Consider the following 26164-nt stretch of genomic DNA (forward strand, 5'->3'; position numbering starts at 1 on the left):
TAATGCATGATAACATTTAGCCGTGAATGCGTGAATGCAGGCGGATGATACTAGTTATCTAACACTACTCACAGTTCTTCATTGTCATTTAAAGGACTATCTTTATTACTGCACGCTCCCAGCATTTGTCTTCACCTTTCGGGACTTTATAAACATCTAAAATAATAAGAAAATTCTACGTAAGAGGTCTAATTCGAGAAATGTATTGAATCTTAATTATTAATTTTGGTTACTACTCGCTTTACTCACATATCAAACTAAACTGTATATTTATCTATATATATAGTTTCTTTATTTATTTATTCTTCTAATTTATACCTTTTAACTAAATCTTCTAATTATAATAATATTAATAATAATAATAATAATAATAATATTAATAATAATAATACTTAAATTTTACTTTATACTATCCTACAAGCATGTTTAAATGATACCATTAATTATCTGTCTATACCATAAATTATTATTCCTCCTATTTATTTTTCTTAAAACTCTGAAAATTAACTTATATAATTATTAGCTAGAATTCTCATTTCAATATCAATCTTATGACTAATATTTCTGGTCTATAATTAATAATGTTCAATTTAATTCACTTAAATACTCAATTAATTCATTAATTCGGGATTTATTCGAAAATTGCAAATTGAGTCTTAGGGTGTACCGATCGAAAATCGGATGACGAATCCACAGTCTACACGAGAAGAGGAAGATTTTTCGCCGGAGTGTCGCCGGACCGCCGCCATCGCCGCCGTGCAAGGTGGTCGGGAAAGCAACTTTTGCTTAGAAATTCGCCACGATTATACCATTCAACTCGAAATTCACCAAGGATTCCATTTCTAGCGTTAATTTAGTGAGATCGGTCCTCTAATTGGTCAGATCGAGCCTGTCAGCCGCTGCACCTCCTCCGCGCACGATTGCTTCTCAAATCTTTGGTAAAGTCGCAAATTTATGGAAGGAAAATGCTCTACAGGTGATTAGGAGTCGATTGGCACCCTTCCCGTGGCCTGAGGTCGACTGAACGGCCAGATTTCGCCTGAAAATAAAAAGAGCAGGGTGCGATTTTGCAGAAGCTGGTCCGATCGCGCCGTTGGAGCTCCGTTCGCGTGAAAGGAGGCTGGAAACGTAGTCAGCGGCACACGATGCGTCGTCCGCCACCTCGTGCTCGTCTTGCGGTGGCCGGAAACGGAGATCGGAGGAGAGGCAGAGAGGGTCGCGCGGAGAAGAAGAAGAAGAAGAGAGGAAAAGAAAAAGAAAGAAAAAGATGGTTCCAGAGAAGTCTGGGCCATTCCGGTTCGATTCGAATCAGTTTGGTCCAAATCAATAATTTGGCCCGATTTTGCTTGATTTACGTGATTTTTACCTAGTTTACAGATCCGGTTTGGTTTATTTTTATTATTTTATTTAGGTTCTATAACATTTCTTCAATTTACTTAATATAATATTAGATGTTTAAGATAATTAATTCACGTGGTAACCACACTCACATTTACATATTTAAAATACATTAATAATTAGGGCTCCATATTATTTATTAAAAATTTCTAAAGGTTCTCAATTCGGTAATTCTGATTATGTGTTTTGGGCTTGAGCCCAACTTCGTAAATTTGGGCTCGAATCAGACTACACGGTATTTGCAGCCCAAGCAGTCAAAATTTCTGATTTTTGATTTAATGAAAATTCATGAGTTTTGAAAATAAAAATTCGGGGTATTACAGAAAACATCCCTAAAATTGCAAAGGGATATAATTTCTCTGTTTTTTTTTTTTTTTTTTTTTTTTTTTTTTTTTGCAGAAATCGTAGACTATTAATTAATATAATATTTAACTAATTAATCTAATAATAATATTTTTTAACATATTGAATAACTCAAACTAAGTGCAAAATTGACAAAGTATATTGTACAATTCCTTTCTACTTACTATTTATCATTCTTTTTCTCTTTCTATTCCTAGTGATCCGATATGAGATAAATAGTTTAAATGTGTGTATATATATTTCACACAAATATATTCAAGAGAAGATTAAAAGAACTATCAGATTTCACATAAACTATTAGATCAATCAAATATTTATTATTCTTATTATTGTATGAAATTTTCTTACCTTTATTGTCATAATCCAATTATTTCTAAGCCTATTATAAAAGAAAAATATCACATATTCTTTTCTATAATAAAAAAAGAAAAATATTAGGTAGCTATTTTTTATCTTAAATAATTGTCTATAAGAAAAAGAAAGTGAAGGAAAAAGTTATTAAATATTCTCATATACACCACTTTATCATTTATTATTTTTTCGATAGAAGGAACTATAAAAAAATTAAATAACATAATATTTACATGTAATATAATTTCAAAATTTTGTATTTAAAAATTTATTTTATTTAAAATTTTATTTTAAAAAAATATATCCAATCAAATCATACAAACATAAAAAATAATATTAATGATTTTTTTTCTATTTTAATCTCCTCCTAAATAAAATATTTTAAATTATAATCAAAATAAAATTAAATAAATAATAAATTTTAAAAATAAAAAATAAAAATTTACAAATGTCTCACTATCATATATATTTATTAAAAATAAATTTAAAAAGATAAAACTTAAATTTTGAATACTTAATTATCTATATGTATTTATTTAAAAAATAATTTTTATAAATTATATCCAATCAATTAATAGACTTTATATATATGTATACTTTCACATAAATATATTCAAGAGAAGATGAAAAAAAAATATCAAAATTTACATAAACTATTATATCAATTAAATATTTATTAATATTATTATTATATAAAAAATTTTCACCTTTATTGCCATAATCTAATAATTTCTAAGAGTATTATAAAAGAAAAATATCACATATTATTTTCTATAATAAAAAAAGAAAACTATTAGGTAACTATTTTATTTTAGATAATCGTTTATAAGAAAAAGAAAATGGAAAAAAGTGAAGAAAAAATTAATTAAATATTTTAATGTACACCACTTTATTATGAAATTATATTATTTTTTCCATAGAAAGAACTAAAAAAATTAAATATTGTGGTTTCTGGAAATTTAAAACCCGATTTCCTCTATAAATTCTCTGATTCAAATGGCAGAGAAGTTTCCATATTTATACATGCGCCTTGCTCTAGCCTGAGCTATGCAACAACGAGATCCAACACGGCTCCGCAACTATTTGTTTTTTTGGAGTTACGCTTGTTTTGATAAGGGTTTCGGAATAGGCTTACTCTTCTTTGACTGAGCGAGTAAATCCTTACTTCTATAGCCCCAGACTCCTAAAAAGTTACGCCATATTTCGGACGTTATATGCAATATAATTTCAAAAATTTATATTTAAAATTTTATGCTATTTGAAAATTTATTTTTAAAAAATATATCCAATTAAATTATACAAACATAAAGAAAAAGGGAGTATTAATAAAAAATATTTTTTTTTCTATTTTTATCTCCCTCCTAAATAAAATGTTTAAATTATAATCAAAATGAAATCAATAAATAATAAATTCAAAAAATAAAATATAAAATTTTCAAATGTCTCATTATCATATATATTTATTAAAAAATAAATTAAAAAATAAATTATATCCAATCAATTAATAAACTGTAATTTTTTAATTGACCGTCATTAAGGGTATTTTAGAACATTTTAAATTTTATCAAGGGTGATATAGGTAATCCCATTATTCCTCCCTCATTCTCGCTTTTATATATAGTATAGACTAGTTATTTTATGATGTGCGTTACACATTGTATTTAACTAATAGAGTCTTATAGTAAAGTGTTTTTTATAATATTTTAAAAAATCCAAGACAAAATCAATTAAAAGTTTTTAATTTCATTTTTGATATAGAATTAAAATTTTCGATTTACCTTCTAAAAAGCAATATCATATGAAAACCTATAATTAAGAACATTGAAATCTATCAATTATAAAAATTATTGGATAATAATAATGAAAGATCAAATCGAGAAAATACACTACATATTTAGCAATTTAAAATGCATAAAAAATCTAACTAAAAGGATATCTAAAAAGATAAATGAAATCTATTTTTTTCAATTAAAAGATAATAAAAAAATCCAACTAAAATAATCTTTAAAATAATAAATAGTTTCTTCAATTAAAATGAATAAAAAATCTAACTAAGTGGATTTATTAGGAATTCCAAATTAATCTAAGGCTATTATAGAAAATCTCATTATTCCCCCTACTCCCATATTTATATATATATATATTAGATAAATTATATATTATAGATTATAAATTAAAATAAAAAATTAATTAAAATATATTTTTAGTTTTAATAATCAGCTAATAATTAAAATGAAACTTTCTTTTCTAACGAAAAATCTAAATAATGTAATAGGTAGTGGGTCAATTTATACTGTATTAATGTGTGAACATGAGGAATAATATGATTTTCGATAACACCCTTAACCAAAATTTGAATATCATAAAATAACTTTAGTCTTGACCAATTATAAAATTATATTTTATTAATTTATTAGATATAATTTATTAAAATTATTTTTTAAATAAACACATATAGATAATTAAGCATTTCAAGGTTTTAAGTTTTATTTTTGATCTATTTTTTAATAAATATATATGATAATGAGGCATTTGAAATTATTAATATTTTTATTTTTAAATATTTAATTATCTTTTTATTATAATTTAAAATATTTTAATAGGAGAGAGATAAAAAATTATATTTTTTATGTTTATATAGTTTGATTGGATGTATTAGAATATACAATATTAAGTCTTTCAAAATTTTAAATTTTTATTTTAAAATTTTTTAAATAAAAAGGACATCTGTGTGTGAGAGATGATGACGATTGAAAATTTAATCTTAAAGATATATAATATTTCATTATTATATCTATATATATCTATATATTAAAACGTATTATTAGGTGGTATTGTAGAATTCTACATAATGCTGTTTTATTATTTAACCATTATATTCGCATTAATTTCATATAAAATTTTATTTTAATATTATAAAATTTTAAATAATATAAATAAATATTATAATCAATATTTGATATTAAAAATAAAAAATGAATACAAATAATAAGTAAAAGTGAATAAGAATATAAAAAAATTGAATAAAAATGAATAACATCTAACGTCAACCGCATCACAAAAAGACTAAATAATATAAAAATATTACAATATACATTCTTTTAAAAATTGAGAGAAAATTATTTTTTAAATTAAATTTTAAATTTTAGGAATGAGATAGCAATCCTCTCCCCAAACAAAAAAAGAAAAAAAAAAAAAGAAAAAAAGGGGAAAATCCACAAATCAAAAGAAATGATTGTGACTAAGCTCACACGCGTCTGTTGGGTCACACACTCTAGTTTTGTCCTTTCTCTGTCTTAAAACCTAGTTGAATTTTAGCAAAAATCTTGACTGGCATTAGTACTTTCCTTCTTTATGCCATCAAGTCTTTTAAAAATCCTTCACTAAAGCCAAACAGATCATTTTGGAGCCAATCTCTTTCTCCCTCTCTCTCTCATTTCATCCTCTGTTCCTCTCTTTCTTTGGAAGGTATCTAGGGTTCTCAACAGTGAATCTTCCCCATCGCTTACAAGGTAAGAGAATCTTCACTATTTGTTTTAGGGTTTTGAAAGTAAAATTATTGTCTGTACTTCTGTATCTCTCTGCTTTCTGCCTTGTTCTTTCTGTGGAGGTCGAGCAATAGGCAGTAGCTTTCGTGGGTTATTTTTTTCTTTGCTTATGCGCTGTCATTTCTTTTCCTATGAACTGGGTTTTAGTAATTTTTTATGCTTTTAAATTCTTGTTCTTTATTTTAATGTTTGGAATTATATGTGATTCTGTTTAGGCCTGTGTTTATTCTGTATGCCTGTTTATTGGTCAATTAGCAATTGTTCAAATGCTGTTTTGTTTGGTTTCTTAGAAATTACAGAGATGAGGAAGGAAAGTTAGCAACTTTTATGCTCGTTTTCCAGAATGGTAGGAATTCGTTTTTAACTAGGTGAAAGTGGAAGTGTTTGTTTCTGTAGGTTGGAAGTTGGAAGTTTGTTTTCTTTCATTTGCTTGTCTTTTCTTATCAGCCAAAAGGTTAACTTTTGTGGGCTCTTTTTGCTGATTCTTTTTTTCTGTAAAATGTTCATATACATGATATAGTACGCTTGACTTTCATTTTCTCTCATTTTATGAAATTGAGAGGGCTGTGATTTTAATTCAATATTTACATTCCAAGAAGTCAAAGTGTACTCATTACTTGTGATTTTAGCATGAATCTAGCGAATATGAATGGGTCAGGTTTTGTTTGTTAATTGGTGTATGCCTAGTCGGTTCATTTCTCCAATCTTCTTGATGGATGACTATCCGTGTCTCTGAAACAACCCAGTAATACGTAATCATATTTTGATTGCAACATGGTAGTGCAAAGAATGTTTATCTTTTCTTTTCTTTTTAAATGTAAATATTCCTTATGATGCCTCCTAATAGGATTAGGTTCCGGATAGTGATGCTATAACCCCTAATACTTGATCTTCCAGGGGGATTACGTGAGATATGCTGTTACTCTTTAATTAGGATTCAGCATAACAATATTTTAGTGATATGGCAACTGAGAGCCCTATTAGAATGCCCTCCCACAATGAGGCTGCGACTTTTGTATCATCAACTCCTAATATGTCTGTGGAGGATTTAGGATTGCTAAGGAAGGGTCAAAAGTTCCATGGTAATGGGAGAGACATGGTCCCCAATCGAAGTGGAAGCGCACCTCCAAGCATGGAAGGTTCGTTTCTAGCCATAAACAACCTCATTTTCCAGCATAACACTAACTTGGGGAATTTAAATAGTGCTGTCCAAAACTCTCAGCCAGAGAAGCAATCATCATATTTGGCTTTTTATGATTCCAATATTAACCTGAACCCTAGACTTCCAACACCACCCATTTCTAGGGAGAATCGGCACATGGGAAGCCATATTGGTAGATTTGGCAGTAATTGGGGGTTGACTTCAGTAGATGACAGCGGTAACATTTCCTTGCATTTGTCACAAGTTACCCTTTCTACGCACAAGGAAGAGTCAGAAGATGATAATTCACCCCATCAACCCTCTGATGATTTGATAGGCCAGACAAATGGGTTTTGGTCTGGTGAGGATTCATCTGCATTGATTGGCCAGTCCAGAAGCCTGGTTGATTTATTTCAGGTAGTAATTTTCCTGACCATTTCATTACTCTATCTATTACTCTGACAATAGTTAACTATGCTCGGATACATTTTTGGAGTAATTCCATAGCTGAGATGAAATTTGTTTTAGCCCCTGATTCTGACTTTGTTCCATTCCTGTTGCATGACTACAAAATTCATAATCATTGGTTCATATTTTCAGGAGGATTACCCTCGAACTCCATCACCTGTATATAATCAGGCTCACTCCTTGAGTCCTGGAACAACAGATGAAGCAGCTGATCGCGATGCTGATTCCAGTTTGTTGTATAATCCTCCTGCTGACACAATGAATGCTGCTGCATCATCTCTAGGTACTGATAGGATAGTGTTATCATCAGTTGCTGCTCCCTCAACCACTCTTGTTTCAAGCTCATCACCTCCTAAATGTACAGGAACCACACAACCAATGCAACCACTTCGGCAAGGAAATTTAAATAGTGCAGATGTTATTGTTCTTGAATCTAAAATGAAGGGTCTTAACATATCTAGCCTTCCGGATTCAAAAGACCAAAAGTATCAGCAACAATGGCAACATGGCTATCATGGAAATATGCTGCAGCACCAAGTAATCCAACAACAGAACAATTCATTTCAAGTTCAAAGTGTCAAGTCTCAAATGGGTGCCCAGGGAGCAAATTCTGCATATGTTGAAATGAATCAGTTTCTCCATGGCCCTTCAAAATTCTCAGCAGAAGTGCAGCCAGTATTACAGTCATCTGGTTTCACACCTCCTCTTTATACACCGGCAGCAGCGTACATGACTTCATCAAATCCGTTTTACCCTAATCTACAGCCTCCTGGTTTATATTCTCCACAATACAGTGCGGGAGGATACACTTTGAATTCAACTGTTGTTCCTCCTTTCTTGGCTGGATATCCTCATGGTGCTATTCCAATGGTTTTTGATGGTTCTGCTGGTCCAAACTTTAATGCCCACATGCCTGGGGCTTCAACTGGAGGGAGCATTGACAATGGAACTGATATGCAACATTTGAACAAATTCTATGGTCATCTTGGATACCAAATGCAACCTCCTTTTACGGATCCTGCATATACACAATACTATCAACAGTCTTATGGACCATCTTATAATTTTTCTGGTCAATTTGATCCACTGGCTTCTGGTGCTAATGTTATTGGGAGCCAAAATAGTACTCCTGACACAAAGAAAGGATCAGAGGTTAATGTTGCCTCAAATGACCAGAAATTGTACCACCAGCTCAGTGGAGGGAGTAACCTGTACCAAGGTAGGGGGGGAATAATTAGTCATTATTTTGGGAGCCCCTCAAACATGGGTATCTTGATGCAATACCCATCATCACCACTTGCTAGTCCAGTTTTGCCAGGATCCCCTGTTGGAGGGACTGGGAGTTCTGGAGGGAGAAATGAGATGAGGTTCCCATTGGGTACTGGTAGATTTCCTGCTGTATATTCTGGATGGCAAGGCCAGAGAGGATCAGAGAGTTTTAATGATGCTAAAATATATAATTTTCTTGAGGAGTTGAAATCTGGCAAAGGCCGTAGATTTGAGCTATCTGATATTGCTGGGAATATTGTTGAATTTAGGCAAGTGCTAACTGTGCTTTATTTTCTTTGTTTCATTTTTGTGTTGGAAACTCAAATGATGAAGACTTTTAAACTTCAGTGCTGATCAACATGGGAGCCGATTTATTCAGCAGAAGTTGGAGACTTGTAGTGCTGAAGAAAAGGCATCTGTATTTAAGGAAGTTCTTCCATTCGCTCCAAAACTAATGACTGATGTTTTTGGAAATTATGTGATTCAGAAGGTGAGTGTGAAATATACAGTTCTTTTGTTAAGGTTTATCTGGTCAGCTAGCCATGCTAATTTCCTTTTCTTTTATTCACTTGCAGTTTTTTGAGTATGGAAGCCCTGAGCAAAGGAATGAACTTGCTAATCAGCTTACTGGTCAGATTTTAACTCTAAGTCTGCAAATGTATGGTTGTCGTGTGATCCAAAAGGTATGTTAGTTTTATGATGCATATATCCTGCACTGTTATCACTGTCCATTATCTGATTATTTTCATTTCCTGTCCATGCGTGACCATTTGCATACTTTTTCTACTCGATCCTTTTTTTTTTTTTTTTGAAGTTATAATTTACAGTGTTCATGGATTATAAGCGTTGGTGTATATTGCTGCATTTTAGCACTCTTTTACTCCAATGAAAAATATTATTTTACTGTGAAGAAAAGAAAATGTTTGGTTCTTTCAATTGCTGTTGATGTTCTGCTTAAGTAGGAATTGTAAGTAGCCACTACTGGGATTTATGAACTCTTGTCTGGTAGACATCTTTACATATTTTCCTGGTGTAGGGTGAAATTGTGAACGCTAGGGAGATAATTAATCAGTCATCCCACGCTGTAATGTAGGTCTGTTCCTGCTTTGAATGATACAGGCTTTTTACCATCATACATGCCGAAACTTTCTGATTGTGGATGTATCTTCTAAATAGTTATTCAAAGTGGTGTTTGAATGTAGTTTAGTAGAAATCTGAAATTACCATTTGGTAATGCTTCTATATTTTGATTCATGAACGCTGTCTGGAACTTTGGCTGGATCTTGAGGGCATAATTCTTTTTCGCCCAAAGTTGTGAGGATAAGTTGGCAAAGTTGATTTTTATTAGCAAGCCATTCAACCCAGTACTTTTGACTCTGAAAGGTCTCGTGAATTCTCTGCTTTGTCTCTTCTTTCAGATTATGCAGCATTTTTTTTATTCAAACTGACTGCTAAGTCTATTTCGTTATATTCGCTGTTACGTGGAATGCACAAGTACAAAAGGGGGAAAAGTGGGGAATGCAAGTCAGAAATAAATGGATTTTTATATTTTTTTATCTGATATGGTTGTCTACTACCCAAATGAGATGCACTCGATGCAAAAATTTTAGGTGTAGCAACTACCACAGTTATGATCATGATTTGAACAGGTCCAAGTTAAAACCTCTGGAATATGTAGGTCTTTAGCTCAATTCCAAAGGAGAAATATGATTTAGATTGGAAATGATGAGGTCCTAAAGTTATGTAGTATATGTAGTCATGTGAGACTGCATGCTTTTCTGTTGTGAACCCATTCTCCAACTTTTCAGTGCTCAATTGTGGAAGAGGTTGAGGGGAAGGGACAAACATGAGATTGGAAGAAGGAGGGAAACTTTGGGGAAAGAGAGGAAGTATTGCTTAAAATGCAGCTCTTTTAATCTTTTTTGCACTTTTAGACAAAACCTTTTAATTTAACAGAGCAAGCATAAACTTGATGGCCAAAATGAACTGTGGAGAAGGATTCTCTCTGCTTTCTACCAAATTGAACCTCAAGTTATCGATTTCTTTATTTTTTTTCTTCACCCCTCTCTCCCATTCTATCTGCGTGTATATAATATATAGTCTTTACTTATCCGGTTAATGCATTCTTCTCTGTGCTTCCTATATTCAGAGCTCATGTGACCTCTTTGTCTTCTTTAGTTCTTTGCTTGTCTTCTTTTATGTTTAGGATTCTGATAATCACATAAACAATAATCCCATGATATACAAGTAAAACTTAGCAAAAGCAATAAGTTTGCTGTGCATAGTTTAGAATGAATTTGTAGCTTTGTCTAATCTTTTTATCAAATAAAATAAGCCAACTTTGAACCATCTAGGTAAAATGTTTTGTAGGTTAGACTTACTCTTTAGGAGCAAAATCTGTTTGCCAACATGCTGCAATATCACTAGTGCCATATTTCTGTGACTGCAGGATATTTTGCTGCGGGCAAAAGTTGATTTTTGCTAACATTTGTTGGGTGTTAATGGATGTTGTGGAAAGCCTACTTAAATAGTGTTAACAAGTAATTATTTGTTTTACTTTGATTTATGTCAGAACTTTTGCTGAACAGAGTTATTAGGTTCCTTGTTCTGAAACTATAATTTCTATTGAAAATATTGATTTTCATTCTATTATGGGTTAGGCACTTGAGGTAATTGAGCTTGATCAGAAAGCACGGCTTGTTCGTGAACTGGATGGACATGTTATGCGATGTGTACGAGATCAAAATGGCAATCATGTGATACAGAAGTGTATCGAGAGTGTTCCAACAGAGAAAATTGGATTCATAATATCTGCCTTCCGTAGTCATGTTGCATCACTTTCTATGCACCCTTATGGTTGCCGTGTCATACAGGTATTAATATTTAACTGGTCTATTGGCAGCTCACCTATGCTCGTTTTCTTTCACCTCCTTACATTATATATGCGAATTATATGAAACTTGGATGTTTATGGCTTATTGTAGAGGGTTCTAGAGCATTGTACAGATGAGCTCGAATGTCAGTTTATAGTGGATGAGATTTTAGAGTCAGTCTGTGTTCTTGCTCAGGATCAGTACGGTAATTATGTTACTCAGGTCAGTTTTGCTCTTGCACTGTGTCACTTGGAATTTTTCTGTAAATATAACTTGAAAATATCATCATGCCTGATGGAAATGCATTCTCTAAGAATTATTCTTCAGTTGCATATTTCACTAACTTCAGTAGCAATTTGATTCTTCTTGTTATGTTTCTGGTGTGCTAAAATTCATTTTATAGTGGATCCATGATATTAATTAAGCTTCAAAGATAACCGGGAGGGTGGCTTTGGGGATTGCCTACTTCATCTCACAATTTTCTCTTGTTGTATGCACATAATTTGAACATATAAATATTTTTTGTTTAAATTATAAAGTTATTGTTTTTATATTTTCATAATCTTATGCAATTTCATCCTAAAACTGCTAATTTTTTTGGTAAATTACACCCCTTTTAGGCTTCACATAATAGGTGCTTTGGTCCCTACATTTTCTAAATTAGCTTTTTTTAGTCTTCATTGGGGATTCAGTTCACAAAACAGTTAAATATGGAAGAAATGATATAAATCTCGTCCAACTAAAGAAGTTCACAAAATTATAGTAGTCTTATTCTCTCTCCTCCATAAATCTCCCTGTTTGCATGTCAGAACTTGTCATCTTTTGAGGATGGAACTGAAAGCTTTGCTCCCCCTCTTGCTCCTCTTTCCCCTTTCCCCCTTTTTTCCCTCTCACTGTTGTTTCTGTGGCAACTCACCATCTGACTGGAAGCTAGGCAAGGAAAATGACAGCGCAGACTCGAGCAAATTGATCATGAGAATTCAGGAGAGAAGAATAATTTAAAAAATAAAAAGGAACAGTCTCCTGCCTTTTGTCATGGAATCAAGCGTATTTGAAGGTTCCTCGTGGCACCAAGCAAATCCAAAATATGGCAGAATCTTTTCTTTTTTTTTTTTTTTTTTTGGGCGCCTGCAGGCTAAATTTTCTGACTTCCAGTTCATTTTAAGATTATTCTTTTTCTGCTTAATATGATTTATTCTTTTCTTTTGGAAGTTTATAAATAACAAAATATTTAAAATTTAGTTATTAGTATGCAGATTAGAAAGGGAAAAGTTTGTAATTAAGGTGAAAGGGCAAATATGTCCCTTCAGCTATTGAATTTGGGATGCCTCACTTGATTTGTCGTAATCCAAATGTCAACCCATTTGGAGAATGGCTAAAAGAAACAAGGATAAAAAATGCTAGACTTCAAGGGATTTTAAAAATTAGAAAGAAAGAACATCTCTTTTTGGTATTATTTGTCATGATTGTTTCCAAAAGTATTTCTTATTTTAAAATTGTTGTATGAGTTTTATTTTCCATTTACCTGACGCTTAGAAAATAATTTTCAATGTAAACAAGAAAAGGATGTCACAGTGCCTGTAAAATATATATGTTTGTATATATACATAGAAAGGTGTTAAATTTAATTGATTTTTTTTAACCTTTAAATTTGTAACCTATAACTAATTACAGTAAATTAATAAGTTAAATTTAATAGATACCTTTGTTTTAAGCATTAAACTGATTTTTTGATCTACTAAATATTATTGTTTTTTTGTAAGGGGAATCTTATGATCATTTAAACTATACTATTTACTTAATGCTACTGGTAATTCTCAATTTTCAGAAACCACGAATGATTAAATGCTTTGAATGGGGCCAGTCTTAAATTATTAAGAAGGGGGTAAAAATGAAATTAGCCTCTATAATTTGAAAGGATTCTTTTGGGGCAGAGGGAGCAAGTGCCTCCCATTCTAAATATGGCCATGTTTCCCATGACTTAAGGAGAAGGAAGAGCAAGAGAACATAGAGAAAAAACTGAAGATTTTTGTTAGAGCCGATTTTAGATGAGGTGCATTTGAAATGAAAGTTGATACATATTTCTATTTCAAGTGAAAAAGCATAAGATGCCAGTGCCATATTATTCAAAATCTATCCAAATGAACTCTTAATGAATTTGCTGTAAATGATAGAATCCTTTACAAAGAGTTAAACCTATGTAACTGAAAATGCGGCAGGACAAGAGGAAGGGAACCTTCCCAAAAGAAAAGACTGTTTATAGATTATAAATGATAATGGTGACTAAGCTTCATTTCTAGCTACAAGGGGTGTAATTGAGTTGAGTCAATAAAGGGTATTTTTTTTGCTTAATTAATATTAACATCAAGAAGAACGTATTGATTAATCCAAATTCATACTCGAATTAACTTGACTGCATTTTCTAATTAGAGAAATAACTTAAATATTATACAGGACAAAATCTATTTAAATTATTATAAAAGTGTAGAGCTTTAGCTAGACCCATGAGTGTTGTGGGTTTAATACTCAAAAATTGCTCAATTCATTGGTTGAGCTTCTAGAGTTCAAACTTGATCTGATTAAAACTAGCTGAAATCAAATATATTGCAATTCAAGCTTGTGTCAAGAACAACTTCCCTACTTTACACCTCTACCTACAATTAGGGAGTTTGGAATGGTTAGACTCGAGTTTGCCAACTGATTTTGCATAGGACTGATAAGTGTCAAGAAAAACTTCCCTACTTACACCCCTACCTGCAATTAGGGAGTTTGGAATGGTTAGACTCGAGTTTGCCAGCTGGTTTTGCATAGGATTGATACACACACACACACACACACATATATACAAACACACACACATATGCACACACACAGAGACACACATGCACACATATATATGGGCTCTTAAATGTTCAATCAATAACTCAGCTTTGGTTAGCTTTTTAGTAGCAAATGCGCTCATTAAGTCATTTTTTCATTTTATTTTGTTACTCAAAATTTATAATTAATTAATAAATTATCTTTTTGTGGCATCGTTAGTTTCATTGTTTTTCTTTTTCCTTTTGTTTCTTTCATAAAGAAACTTAAAATTTAAATTACCCCCTAAAGATCCTCTCTCTCTGTCTCTCTCTCTCTCTTCACATTTTTGGGCATTCTTAAATTTCTTTAAGCTTTGTTTATCTTCAAAAGTGTCTTGAGCATTTATTTACTATCTTTCACTGATAGGCTTTATCTCTCTTGTTCTGATGTTACTCCTTTACGGGGTCATTTTAAATAAATCCACTTTTAACTTTTAAGTGGGTTAGATGGTTAAATTAGCTAACAAGACTTCACCAACCTTTTCAATTTTGGAAGAAAAATTGAGTTTATTATTATTTTTGGGGTTCTGGCTTTGCAGAAGATGCATATTATTTGATGCACACAAATCTAAGTTGGAAATTGTTTATCCTTCATAATATTATGTTAATAAAAAATTTTTGATTTGGATGATTAAGTAATAATGAATTGTTGTGGGAATTGGTTAAGAGATGTCTTGATGAGTTGGTGATGTTGTTAAATTCATTATATAAGATGTGTTAACTATTGGATGTATCAAAATTAAAATTGAGTCCATGGATTGTCACATCTTATATATATATATATATATATATATATATATATTACTAATTGAACTAAGAGGGTGTTTGGTTTGGCTTTTAAGTCGGTCAAACCTACTTTTAAGTAGAAAGTCACTAGCAAAATGGTATTTGGTTTGGACTATAAGATAAAAATCTACTTAAAATAAGTCATAAGTAAGGTACCCCTTGCTTCTGATTATCTACTTGTTACTCTTTGGCTGAGTAAAAGACTGCGATATCCTATTAATTTCCAAAAATATTAACAGTACCCTTACTCATGAACCCTTTGACTTTCTGTTTAAGGAAGGTACCCTTTTTGGTATTTGAAATGAATTAGATTACTTCTAAATACCTATTGACCAAACATACGCAATACTTAAAAAATAACTTTTAAACTGTTTTGCCGAACAATTTAAATGATTTTTTTTTTTTTAAATTTACTTATAGAATAAAAGATACATTTTTAAGTAAAAAGTTAAAAGTATCCAAACTAAACGCCCTCTAAATCTATGAATTAAATTTAGATGCTGAATTGTGTCATTCCAAGATAACCGTTTTGTAAGATTAACACCTATACATAGTGTGTACACTAAGGACAGCAATATATTATTTTTTGGTGTCCATGGGGTCATTATGATAACAAATTGCTACATAAAAATTGATGATATCATTTTTTGAAAGTGTTATCTGATATTTATGTATTAAGTTTTATGAATTTTTTGCATATTTATTTATTTTGTCCCTTTACTAAAAGGTAGCTAGTGATGGGAATTCTGCAAGTGTTTTATGTCTACATACACATGCGTGCACACACAGACACTTACACGTGCACACACACACGCACACACACAAATACATATAGTGTGGGTCTACAGCAATTTAGATAATGCTTTGTTTTGTTTAGAACTTGAGTGTGCTTATTGTGAATGTGAGCATTGTACTACATGTTCTATGTTTTAATAGTTTAAATACATGCAAAGCATTCTTTTGTTTTAGGTACAATTTGATGAATAAGCTCCTGGCTATTGGATTTTGGGAGCTGCTAAAGCTGTTATTGCGTTGTTTGATTTCTTTTTTCTTTTAACAGCACGTGTTGGAGAGAGGAAAATCTCAAGAAAGGTGCCAAATTATTAGCAAGTTGTCAGGGCATATTGTACGACTGAGCCAGCATAAATTTGCATCTAATGTCATTGAGAAATGTTTGGAGTATGGTGGTGCCAGTGAGCGGGAACTAATAATTGAAGAGATTCTTGGGCAGAGTGAGGGAAATGATAACTTACTGGTAAGTTGAACTCAAGCACTTACGAGGCTTAAAGCTTTTGGGCATATAGTCTATGTAACTATGCATATTGTTTGGACTTTGGAGGTTTTTGTGAATGCATGTATCTCCTTTTTTTCAAGTATTCTAAATGGATATTATCATCAACAAGACAGCATATAATCTTCTGTGTTTTTCTATCGACAGAGGTTATTATTAACTAGGTTCTGGTTAATGTTGTTCCAAGAGGTATTTGTACAGCTCTTGCTCTGTGTATGTCATAAATGAATTGAGCTTTATATATGTTATGCAAAGTGCAATTATTACACGTTTAGATAGAAAAAGACGCTTCTCTCGACGAGTCACAATGGTATTTTAAATGCTGCTTTGTACTATCTAGAAGCTTCCTGGTATTATATACTCGGTGAAGTGTGTAATCTCTGAAATTTGAAGTGTCTGCTATTCTATGACATGATCATTTTAATTTTGAACTTTTGGCTGTGACCAGGCTATCACTTATGCCGTCTCTCCTTTGTAGGTATTCCAGCTTACTGTAAGAAAAAACTTATTTATTGTGTGATAATCCTTTATTATTCAAAAGATTTAGATATGCTATATCTTTCTATATCTAATGCAAAACCGAGAGGAATGGTAAAAATAGATTTATTAACCAACAAGACCTAGTTTGGGATTAGGGCTTGGTTGTTTCTGTTGTATAATCATATATTATCCAAATTTTAATCTGCGAAGCATTGGAACTTTGTTGCTACCTGAAAGAGGTTAAATCTGGACACTTTTTTTTTTTTGGTTTTCATCTTTAAAGGAACTAATAAAGTGGACAAGAAAACTTCAAAATTACGTATCAATGTGCCAAGGTATAGTCAATTTCCAGCTTCCAATTGCTTTCCTCATGGTTTTCAGAACTGGATTGCGTTGCAGAGCCTGGCTGGTTGAACTAGAGAAACCAGTTACCAGTTAAGCACCAGTTCAGTTCTGATTTTGAAACATTTTCCTCATAAAGCACTTAAACCTGCTAGGTAAATGGTTACCTGGTAGTAGTTCAAGCCAAAAAAGCACGTTAAACCAATGTGGTGTAGAAGTTCCCAGGTTATAGGAACCATTCAGCTACAGATGAAATTCTGATGCTCTGCAGTTTTTTCTTTTAATTTTTATTTTTTTGCTTCGCAAGTTGGAAGGATAGAAATTTTATTTTGTAGTACAATGAAAATCATTTTATTTTATTGTTTTGGTTATTTATGTATTTCTCTTAGCATAGAGATATTAGTGTTTACAATTTTCAATTTCATTGTGAAGATGATGTCAACGCATTTTAATTTGGTTCAACTATTAATATTAAATACCAAGCAGAGCTCACTTGCACAAGGAACTGACAAATATAATACAATTGGCTGGTTTTTGAAAAACATGGCTTCACTGTAGGATCCAGTTGTGTTTAATTTATTCTGCCTTACCTTTCTCTTCAACATGTGCAGTTTCCAGGTGCTTGTTGAACTCCTTTCCACACTCGCATCTTTTTTCCCCAATGTAGTTTAAGAGTTTAAATACGATAATTTATCTTAATAACTTGGGCAGTTCTTCCTTTACATGTTATTATTCTATTTTGAGGCCTTCATTTTATTTTTCTTACTATTTTCTCTGGTTTCTATGTACTAGATTATGATGAAGGACCAGTTTGCAAATTATGTTGTTCAGAAGATCCTTGACACATGTACTGATACTCAACGAGCAATGTTGTTTGACCGTATAAAAACTCATGTTCATGCTTTGAAAAAATATACTTACGGGAAGCACATTGTTGCTCGATTTGAACAACAATGCGGGGAAGGTAAGTGCTTTTAGAATCCTGCCAACACTGCATGTGTTCTAAATTGACCAGTGATTCTTTATTTGTAAACATACTCCCTGTTGCTTAGCTTGAATCAGGCATTATCATGTTCACATCTTCTTCCAACTTCTCATGAAAAAATAATTTATCTGGTTGGATGCTTCCATTTTGTTATCTGAGTTGTATTTGGGTAGAACGTACCTTGTATTTTGATTCCTCCTCGGAAGATTTATTTATGGCTAAATTTTCCTCTTTTTTTTTTTTAATTGTCGCTGGCTCCTTACATCTGCTTGGCTGGTGTAAGCATTTAAAGTATATCATACCGTAATTACCAAATACACTTGCATATGAAAAGCCCCTCGCCTTTAACCGAACTCGTTTTGATGAAATGACCAAATAGGGAAAATTATATAGCTTCTCTCTTCCCCATTTTTGCATCCTGTCAATGGCATCATCATTAATGGAACATGAACAAATGATCTATTGGGTACGGATGATATTTTTTTATGTTGCCTTTTTTAACTGTCTCCCTTATGCAGAAAATCAAGCACTGTGATCATAATCGACAATAACAAGTATCTGTGAAGGACGGTGCCAGTTATTCTCTCCTTTCTTCTGGCATTTAAAAGGAATACATGGAGTTGTGTCGTGTTCTTTGACTTGATTATGTTTACTACGATTGCTTCTGTCGTACGAAATCTTCCACCAGTAATAATAGGGTTGACATTGTAAAATCGGTAAATATGTGTGCTTTCGAACAGTTTGCTTTCATGTTTTATAGCTCAAATATCCAGGTCCAAAGAAAAAGGACAAAAAAAAAAACAAAAAAAGAGTAACAGTAGGAAGTGTAGATTGCAACAGATGGAAGATGAATTATTTGGAAGGGAAAGCTTTGTGGTGGCTGATGTAAAATTGTTGGTAGTTTTGTTTCTATGAAGTATATTTATACGTGTAATGAGCAAGAAATTAGTCATGATTTGATTGGCTAGAAATAGAAATCAAAATTTCAGTTCCATTCATTTGCTTTCTCAACTAAACATGGAATGGGGTTTTATAGCGTAGTGCATCAATAGCATGTAAGCGTGCGGCTTTGCTTTAATTTTGGTGTTTTAAGTTTTAGTTGCACTAATTCTATCTACTGAAGGAAAATCTTCTGGAACGAAAGGAATTGATTGATTTTAACTATCTGTTGGGTTGAGAAAAAAATTAGACATTAACCTGATTTCACTTTTGTTATTTGAATCTGTTTTATTATTAGAAATCTTATTTTAGTTAAACAAATGGATAGTGGGTTTCTGAATCTTTTGGAATCGGAGTAAAATCACAATCTCTATTTATAATTCATAAAATCATTAAGTTTCGAAAGAGGGAAATCTCATCTCACATTGCATCAGTTTGCAGTATATCGAGTTTTATTAGTGATGGAATTTGAGTAGATTCTAAATTCCATGAATTTTGTGAAATTCATGAATTTTATATCAATTAATATTGAAAAAGGAAAAGTCTTTTAGAAAGGGTAAACCATAACGAAATGTTCAACGATGCAATTAGAAAGAAAGCTGCAGAAATTCCTTGTTATGCTCCTCACATAGCAGAAGCAGAAGCACAGGTCCCCAGGAATACTTTCAGGTTTGTCGAAGAAAAAGAATGGCAAAGAAGTTGTGTTACTGAATCTGATTCCTCAGTCTCACTGACCACTGAGAGTTTAAACCACAACCTTGGTATATTGCTTCTATGACCATAGAGATCAGAAAAAGAGTCATTAGCAAGCGAGAACGTTGTTTCAGGAAGATACACAGCACAAGCAAATGCAGCTGCAAGCTTTGAGTTAATCCTCCACCTGATTTTGTAAATATTTCTATTCTTCCAGTACTAAAAATTGCTTAATGTTATATTGTATAATTTTCTTATGAATTGATGTGATGCATCAATATTGTTTCTTGTGCCTGTATAATGAATTATCCTTATAAAAGCCAAATTTAGACAATTCTGAAACAATGGTTTTACAGACAAGCAGCCCGAAATAAGAAATATGGGAAACTTCTAATAAAAGCCAATTTGAAGGCCCTATGCAATCAAGGTTGAATATTTTTTACATGCAAACAAAATAATATTGGAAAACAAAATTTTGCATTCCTTGCTATCTTCCTAATACCCTCCAAAAGTAAATAACACCTAAACAAAACAATAATTTTAGGTTTTCGCTAGAAAATTTTCCATTACTTAATACTTTCAAAATTTATCCTTCCTTTTTCGACCAGTGTATTTTGTGTCTGGAGGCACAATATTTCCTTTGCTTCTCATTTGATCCTTTTTCCTCAGTATCCATTTTCTACCCTTCCCCTCCGTGGTTACTTTTTGCCTCTTCCTAGGTCTATTTCTGTCTGCAACGAAAACCTGCAGAAGAAACATGCATAAATAATGATTAGTAGTTCGAAGAACACCCTCACCAGAGAAGTCCAATGATTGGAGAATAAGCTCAAGACGAACTCACTGTCCCATTTTCTCCATCATCATCAGAGCAAATTTCTCCGTTTTCACCTTTTCCCTTGGGAAGGGCTGTGTCTAAGGATGGTGGTCCACAAGTGAGAACAAGGAATTCTTTCTTGCTCTTGGAACTGCATTGAAATTATTATTCATGGATTACTGACCCATCAAAGTAAAAATAGTATGGAACATTTTGTTTTCAGACTAATTATAATAGCGCGTGGCACTCTATTTAGGAACAAACGAACAAACATATTAACTCACAATAGTATGGGTAGAACTGAATAAACTACTGCATCAAAAGGTGCTCAAGAATCAACAACATAGTGGAATGAAACCTGTTTTGGCCCCTCAAAGGGCAGAAACTACACAGATAAGGTTATGCAGCAGCACATCAAGGAAAGAACGAAAGGAGGTTCGAAAGGCAGTTGAGGAATCAAAATCGTACTCTTTCTCTGCTATTGCATTCAGTGTTCCTCTAGGGAATCAAGAAAGATGATTTTAGTAGATACTCTTCCTCTCTAGGAAACTGAAATATGGATTGAGAATCTTGTACTTTTCAAGGAAGCCTTACTTGGCAGGCTCTCATAGAGAACTAGTAAATTACACTTCATTTTAATGCATCGGTGCATATATATATATATATATATATATATATATATATATATGTATGGGTTTCCAAATTAGGTTAGTTTACCTGGTAAGCTAACACTTGGTTTCACAGAACTAGAAAAAATGGATCACATCACCTTCTATGGTCAACTAGTAGTGTAGATGCCAAAATTCAACAAATAAGAACTATTTATTGTCACTAAAGACATCTGAGATAATGGCTTTAATTATAGACCACGACAACAGCACAATAAACCCAATAGCTAAGGACCTTTAGCATTATGAAAAGTAAGCAGGTCCAAATAATCATTGATTTTCCAACAGACAAGATGAAAAACTGACTTAAAATTCTACTAGATGCATAGAATACCTGTGTGGATAGTCAACAACCACACCACCAGAAAACCCAGCAAGCATAGCGGATTTTACAATCAACTCACTCTGGGCTTGATTTTCGGGATATATTTGAAATGCTGCTTTTGCTCCCCTTGCAAGGCATCTATATAATGATCCAAAGAAAGCCCTAAATTGAAATTGGTAGGCAATTAACAACGAATGAGGATAGACATCAGTAAGATAGGCATCAATAAGTGGTTCAAAAATAATCCAACTAAATGAATCATGCGTAATTTTTTTTATTATCCTACATAAATTGCATAAACTTAAAAAAGAAAAATAGACATACTTCAGCCTTCGTCTTGGCTCATGGGAGGACTTGTCAGCATTGCATAACCACTGCCATGTCAAATATAAAAAATAAAAAATAAAAATAAGGAAAATTGAGAAAAAAACACTCAATATAGTTCATCAACTAATATAAATGAAACATGAGAATTCAATACACAAAGTACAAATTCTAAGTATCATTACATCAACCACCATGTGATGGAAGTTTTTATCATTTTCCACTAAGAACACCTTCCATCATTAAACCAAACCTAAAGAGGTGCATGCCACATGCATATACACACACAAGGACTATTGTGATACTTTTAGGTCATGGTATGGGGTGGTACATGTCACACTCCCTCCATTGACAAATTATAATCCTCTTTGGACTTTGCACGAAAATTAAGAAAGGTCATTTAAAAGGGATATATTTTTATAGTTAACAACTTTACCCTCATTAATTATTTAGGTGAAAAAATAGCACTAATATCAGTGAGAATTATTTGGAGTACATTGCCAAAAACAACATTTTGAGTTGAATTTAACTACATTGCCAACCCTCCTTAATTGTTGCTAAGTTTTTTATGCTGAAACATTGCTCCTATAAGCATTCCATGGCATTTCTATGACAGAATTTTTTTCCTAACAAAAACACAATATAAATTTAGAAATTGATTGGGTCAATATCATCTATTCTCAAAGGCTTGGGACAGGGAAATATAATTTAAAAGCCTAAAAGCCAGAGTATAACTTCGCAATTGGTATTACAATTTTCAAGCACAAAACTGTAATAATGAAAAGCAATAAATATATCATTTAATCAAATGTTTTGAAGAACAGACATCTAAGATCCAAAAACCAAAATCAAAACACCATTTTACCAATTAGAGAAAGAGATGACAAAAGCTAACTATTTTCTTTTGAGGGACAAACACACAACCACATATCATTTTCTCTAATAAAACTAACATTGTAACACAGTCGATGATGTTTTACTTAACATGCCAACTATAGGTTCGTAAGTGAAAAATCTCCATAAACCCCACTGCAAAACCATAGCAGCAGCTTCAAGATGACCACAAGTAATGTTGTTCTTTCAAAATTCGATCTCTTGATTTCCCCTCTCTACACAGCCCCGATCTAAAATCCCCACCCCACAAGCTAATCATACAGGAATAACAGCAGAGAAGTCCTTGCATAACTACATGACTCAAGCAGGCAGAAATCAAGTGATAACACATAATAAAGGAATCAGAGAAACATGGTGTAGATTAAAGAAAAAAATGCAACAATATTATATGATATCAGCACAATGAATAATCTAACCTGAACAGCAGAGATACTAATGGCACCATCAATAACTCCAGGACGAAGACCTAATCCCTGCAACATAGTGTGAACATGTAATCATCCAAAGAGAGCAATCTATTAGAGCAAACAGTCAAATAAGATTGCAAGTTCATCACACGTGTCACCATCATTGTTGAAATAACGTCAAACAGTAAAACCAAAATGCCAGATCTAGAAAGAGCATTAAGGACACATCTGAAAGATTTATTTAAAAAAAAAAAAAAAAAGGTTAACCAGAAGTTAAGTCATAAACCAAGGTATGAAAACTCCAAAATCATAAAACTAGTCTATTGCAGTTCTAATTTATATTTTAAACCATAGACCCTATCCACCATGTGCGTCCAGCAATGCTTACACAAGCCTGATTCAGTCAATGTGATCAATCAAATGGGTTACCCAAGAACCTCGCATGCTGAATCACAGGCCATGAATTGTACATTACCTCATAGCCTTAACATGCTTCATTTTGAATGTCTTTCAGCTGACCATTGTCATTCTGTAAGCTTGTAACATTTATCATATCGGGTGAGACCATCAGTTCTCGTTTTGCACCGCCACCTTAATAAAACTTTTCTTATCAATTGTAACGTTACGTAATTTCAAAGGATTAACTGAAACAAATTCATCTTAGAGTCAATTTCACAAAGGACTTGAAAAAACCACGAATTAGGATGAAATATGCCACAAAGAATCATTTACTAGATACTTTAGAAATTGGATGAAAAGGGGAAGTTGGTGAAAGAGATGCTCAATGAAAAGGGCACGTTGGTGAAGAAGATGCTGATGATCAAGAAAGGAGAAGCAAAGAACAATTCATTAACCTCATTTATTAACTCTCAACAAATAATTTTTATTGCATGCAAAATATCCAAAAATGCAGCATAAGCATACTGCAAAGGATAAATACTGAAGAATGTAACATCTAGTTGAATGATTGATTGCATGCACGTCAAGATCCTGCCTTAAACCCTCCAGTAGCAGCAGCACACGCAGAACATATGGTACAAATCTCACAGGCTGAAATAGAATCTTGTCTCAACCAAACCATGCCTGAAATCATCTGCCTCATGAATTAGGATTTGCAGACCAGAACGCAATTTGTAAAACTCAGCCCTATTTAGGTCCCAATTTCAATCTCTTCTCATGACATTAAGGAAACACTGATTTGTGCAACTTATCCATAACTAGGTATTTTAATAATCCGGTATCATGTCTTTCTTGGTTGGAAGACTCAAATTTGGGGTTCACATAATTCATGAGATCTCCAACCAGCCAGAAAGTAAATGGCATTCTGGACTTTGGTTTTTAGAAACAGGTAAGGTATCTTCCCTCCCTGCCCCATCTTTAGCTACGCCCTATATTGCCACACGAAGGCTATTTCTAGTTATTTTCTATGTCCATTATTTACTATATTAAAAAGTGACCTAACATGCAAAAGACAATAAATTAAGTTCACTTCAAAAGCACCCTTGCATTTAATCCTTGATCAATAAACTACACGTACCAAAAAAAGCTGTCTGGGTGATACCACAAATAAAAATGAAAACTGGATTTGGTGTTAGTACCTGGCCCATATCACCAAGCAAAAGATCACCCTCAACCTCCCGATCCAATGCAATATCTAGAATTGACAAATAATATAATGTAAATGATATCGAAAAGGTCTCAAAACTATACATCAACAAATCAACAGAACTGGTAACAGACATACTAAGCATTGATTGTGAAATGTCTAAGCCAATCCACTGGTGCCCATCTTCAGTTAGGGTCTCTCCACTAAGTCCTGATCCACAACCTGCAAAAGCCCAATGTTAAGAGAAAGACATTTAGTAACTGTCGAATCAAAGTTTATGTAGCCCCATGAGAAAAACAGATTCATTCATGTTGGAAGTTCAAGATCAAAAACCTTAACCACTAGTGGATGACCCACCATTAAAAATACAATGATGACCCACTACTGAAAACTATATATCAAACATCAAAAATTTATGTTTTGTATTTCAGCTCTTATTATCTTTACTAGTAATTTATCTTTCCAGCGTTTAAGCTCATAGTAGCCGCCTAAACAACTTACTCATCATCTTATCAACATAATGACAGACTTGTTATGTCAAACATATATACACACACCAACTATAATGCAGGTATCCTACTTTCCCATAAGAACATTGATTATCCAAACATCCACAATTAAATAAGAGATACATGTACGTATGTTTATGCATGTAATACCAATGTCTAGGAGTAATCGGGGGACTCCATCATCTGGCAAATTAAGAAGCTCTATTGCTCTCTCTGAAAGTTTGGCCTGTCAATAAACACAAAGGATTAACGATTAATAATTAAGACAGGATGATTAGGAAAGAGCTAAACAGGATAGGTTAATTTTGATTTATACTTGCAAAAATACTGATAAAGAGAGAATACAGAAATACCTGAATTTCCATAATACGAGAAGAAGAAGTGTATTTTCGAGCTTCAACATCATCATAGAATATCTCAGGCGGCGCTAGCAACTCGGGCCGCTTTGACATCTTTTAGCTAAAATCAGGAAGGAAAAATCAAAACCAAAATCAGAAAAATTCCAAAAATATATTGTATCTGACAGAACTCAAGAGAGAAATTGCTTTTCTCACAACTGAACAAGGAAAAGCTATAGGCAACCGAATACCCAATAAAGCTAGAAAAGGAGTAAAGAGGGGAGTGACAGTAGTCAGGAAGAAAACGACAGAAAATAATACAAAAGAAAAATTTGTACCTAGGTTGAGCTCGACTACGGAAACCTTCGATCAATGTTGAGGTTATCTCGACAGAAGTGGAGAAGATTGAGAGAGAGCTGGAGAACGAGAGAGAGTTTTATGGAGAACAGGTTGAGCGGCTGGGTCTGATTCTTAAATAAACATGCAAATATGGG

At 32.7% G+C, this 26164-nt stretch overlaps 2 protein-coding genes across 3 annotated transcripts; one reads left to right on the forward strand and one right to left on the reverse strand.

The window, feature by feature from the left end:
* The first annotated feature begins 5458 nt into the window (after nt 1-5458).
* PUM6 (pumilio 6) lies at nt 5459-19151 on the forward strand. 2 transcript variants are annotated; one of them, XM_012211373.4, is made up of 11 exons: nt 5460-5624; nt 6558-7218; nt 7402-7552; nt 7634-8807; nt 8887-9028; nt 9114-9221; nt 11199-11411; nt 11523-11633; nt 16116-16310; nt 17961-18132; nt 18672-19151. In XM_012211373.4, the coding sequence occupies exons 2-11, from the start codon at nt 6622-6624 to the stop codon at nt 18686-18688; spliced, it is 2880 nt and encodes a 959-aa protein (XP_012066763.1). In that variant the 5' UTR covers nt 5460-5624; nt 6558-6621; the 3' UTR covers nt 18689-19151. The 2 variants fall into 2 exon arrangements, with proteins under 2 accessions (XP_012066755.1, XP_012066763.1); XM_012211365.4 differs by having other exon boundaries at nt 5459-5624; nt 7402-8807.
* Nucleotides 19152-20156: 1005 nt separating this feature from the next.
* On the reverse strand, nt 20157-26164 carry RID2 (S-adenosyl-L-methionine-dependent methyltransferases superfamily protein). Its single transcript, XM_012211355.4, has 10 exons — nt 26009-26164; nt 25686-25791; nt 25483-25558; nt 24962-25045; nt 24816-24871; nt 23227-23283; nt 21917-21966; nt 21602-21754; nt 20627-20750; nt 20157-20529 (listed from the first exon to the last, which is right to left on the reverse strand). Exons 2-10 carry the CDS (start codon nt 25782-25784, stop codon nt 20365-20367), a joined length of 864 nt encoding a protein of 287 aa, XP_012066745.1. The 5' UTR covers nt 25785-25791; nt 26009-26164; the 3' UTR covers nt 20157-20364.

Source organism: Jatropha curcas, chromosome 8 (genome assembly GCF_041381405.1).
Source record: "Jatropha curcas cultivar XTBG-Jc1 chromosome 8, XTBG_Jcur_1.0, whole genome shotgun sequence".
NCBI lineage: Eukaryota > Viridiplantae > Streptophyta > Magnoliopsida > Malpighiales > Euphorbiaceae > Jatropha > Jatropha curcas.

What these genes read in the sequence shown, in the direction of transcription:
- PUM6 (XM_012211365.4), top strand. Translation starts at nt 6,622, where the DNA reads ATGGCAACTGAGAGCCCTATTAGAATGCCCTCCCACAATGAGGCTGCG. An exon ending in GGGAATATTGTTGAATTTAG is followed by an intron (nt 8,808 to 8,886) that starts GCAAGTGCTAAC and finishes TTTAAACTTCAG; the next exon opens with TGCTGATCAACATGGGAGCC. An exon ending in ACGGTAATTATGTTACTCAG is followed by an intron (nt 11,634 to 16,115) that starts GTCAGTTTTGCT and finishes TTCTTTTAACAG; the next exon opens with CACGTGTTGGAGAGAGGAAA.
- RID2 (XM_012211355.4), bottom strand. Translation starts at nt 25,784, where the DNA reads ATGTCAAAGCGGCCCGAGTTGCTAGCGCCGCCTGAGATATTCTATGAT. An exon ending in CTCGTATTATGGAAATTCAG is followed by an intron (nt 25,559 to 25,685) that starts GTATTTCTGTAT and finishes GTTTATTGACAG; the next exon opens with GCCAAACTTTCAGAGAGAGC. An exon ending in TTAGTATCTCTGCTGTTCAG is followed by an intron (nt 21,967 to 23,226) that starts GTTAGATTATTC and finishes TTGACATGGCAG; the next exon opens with TGGTTATGCAATGCTGACAA.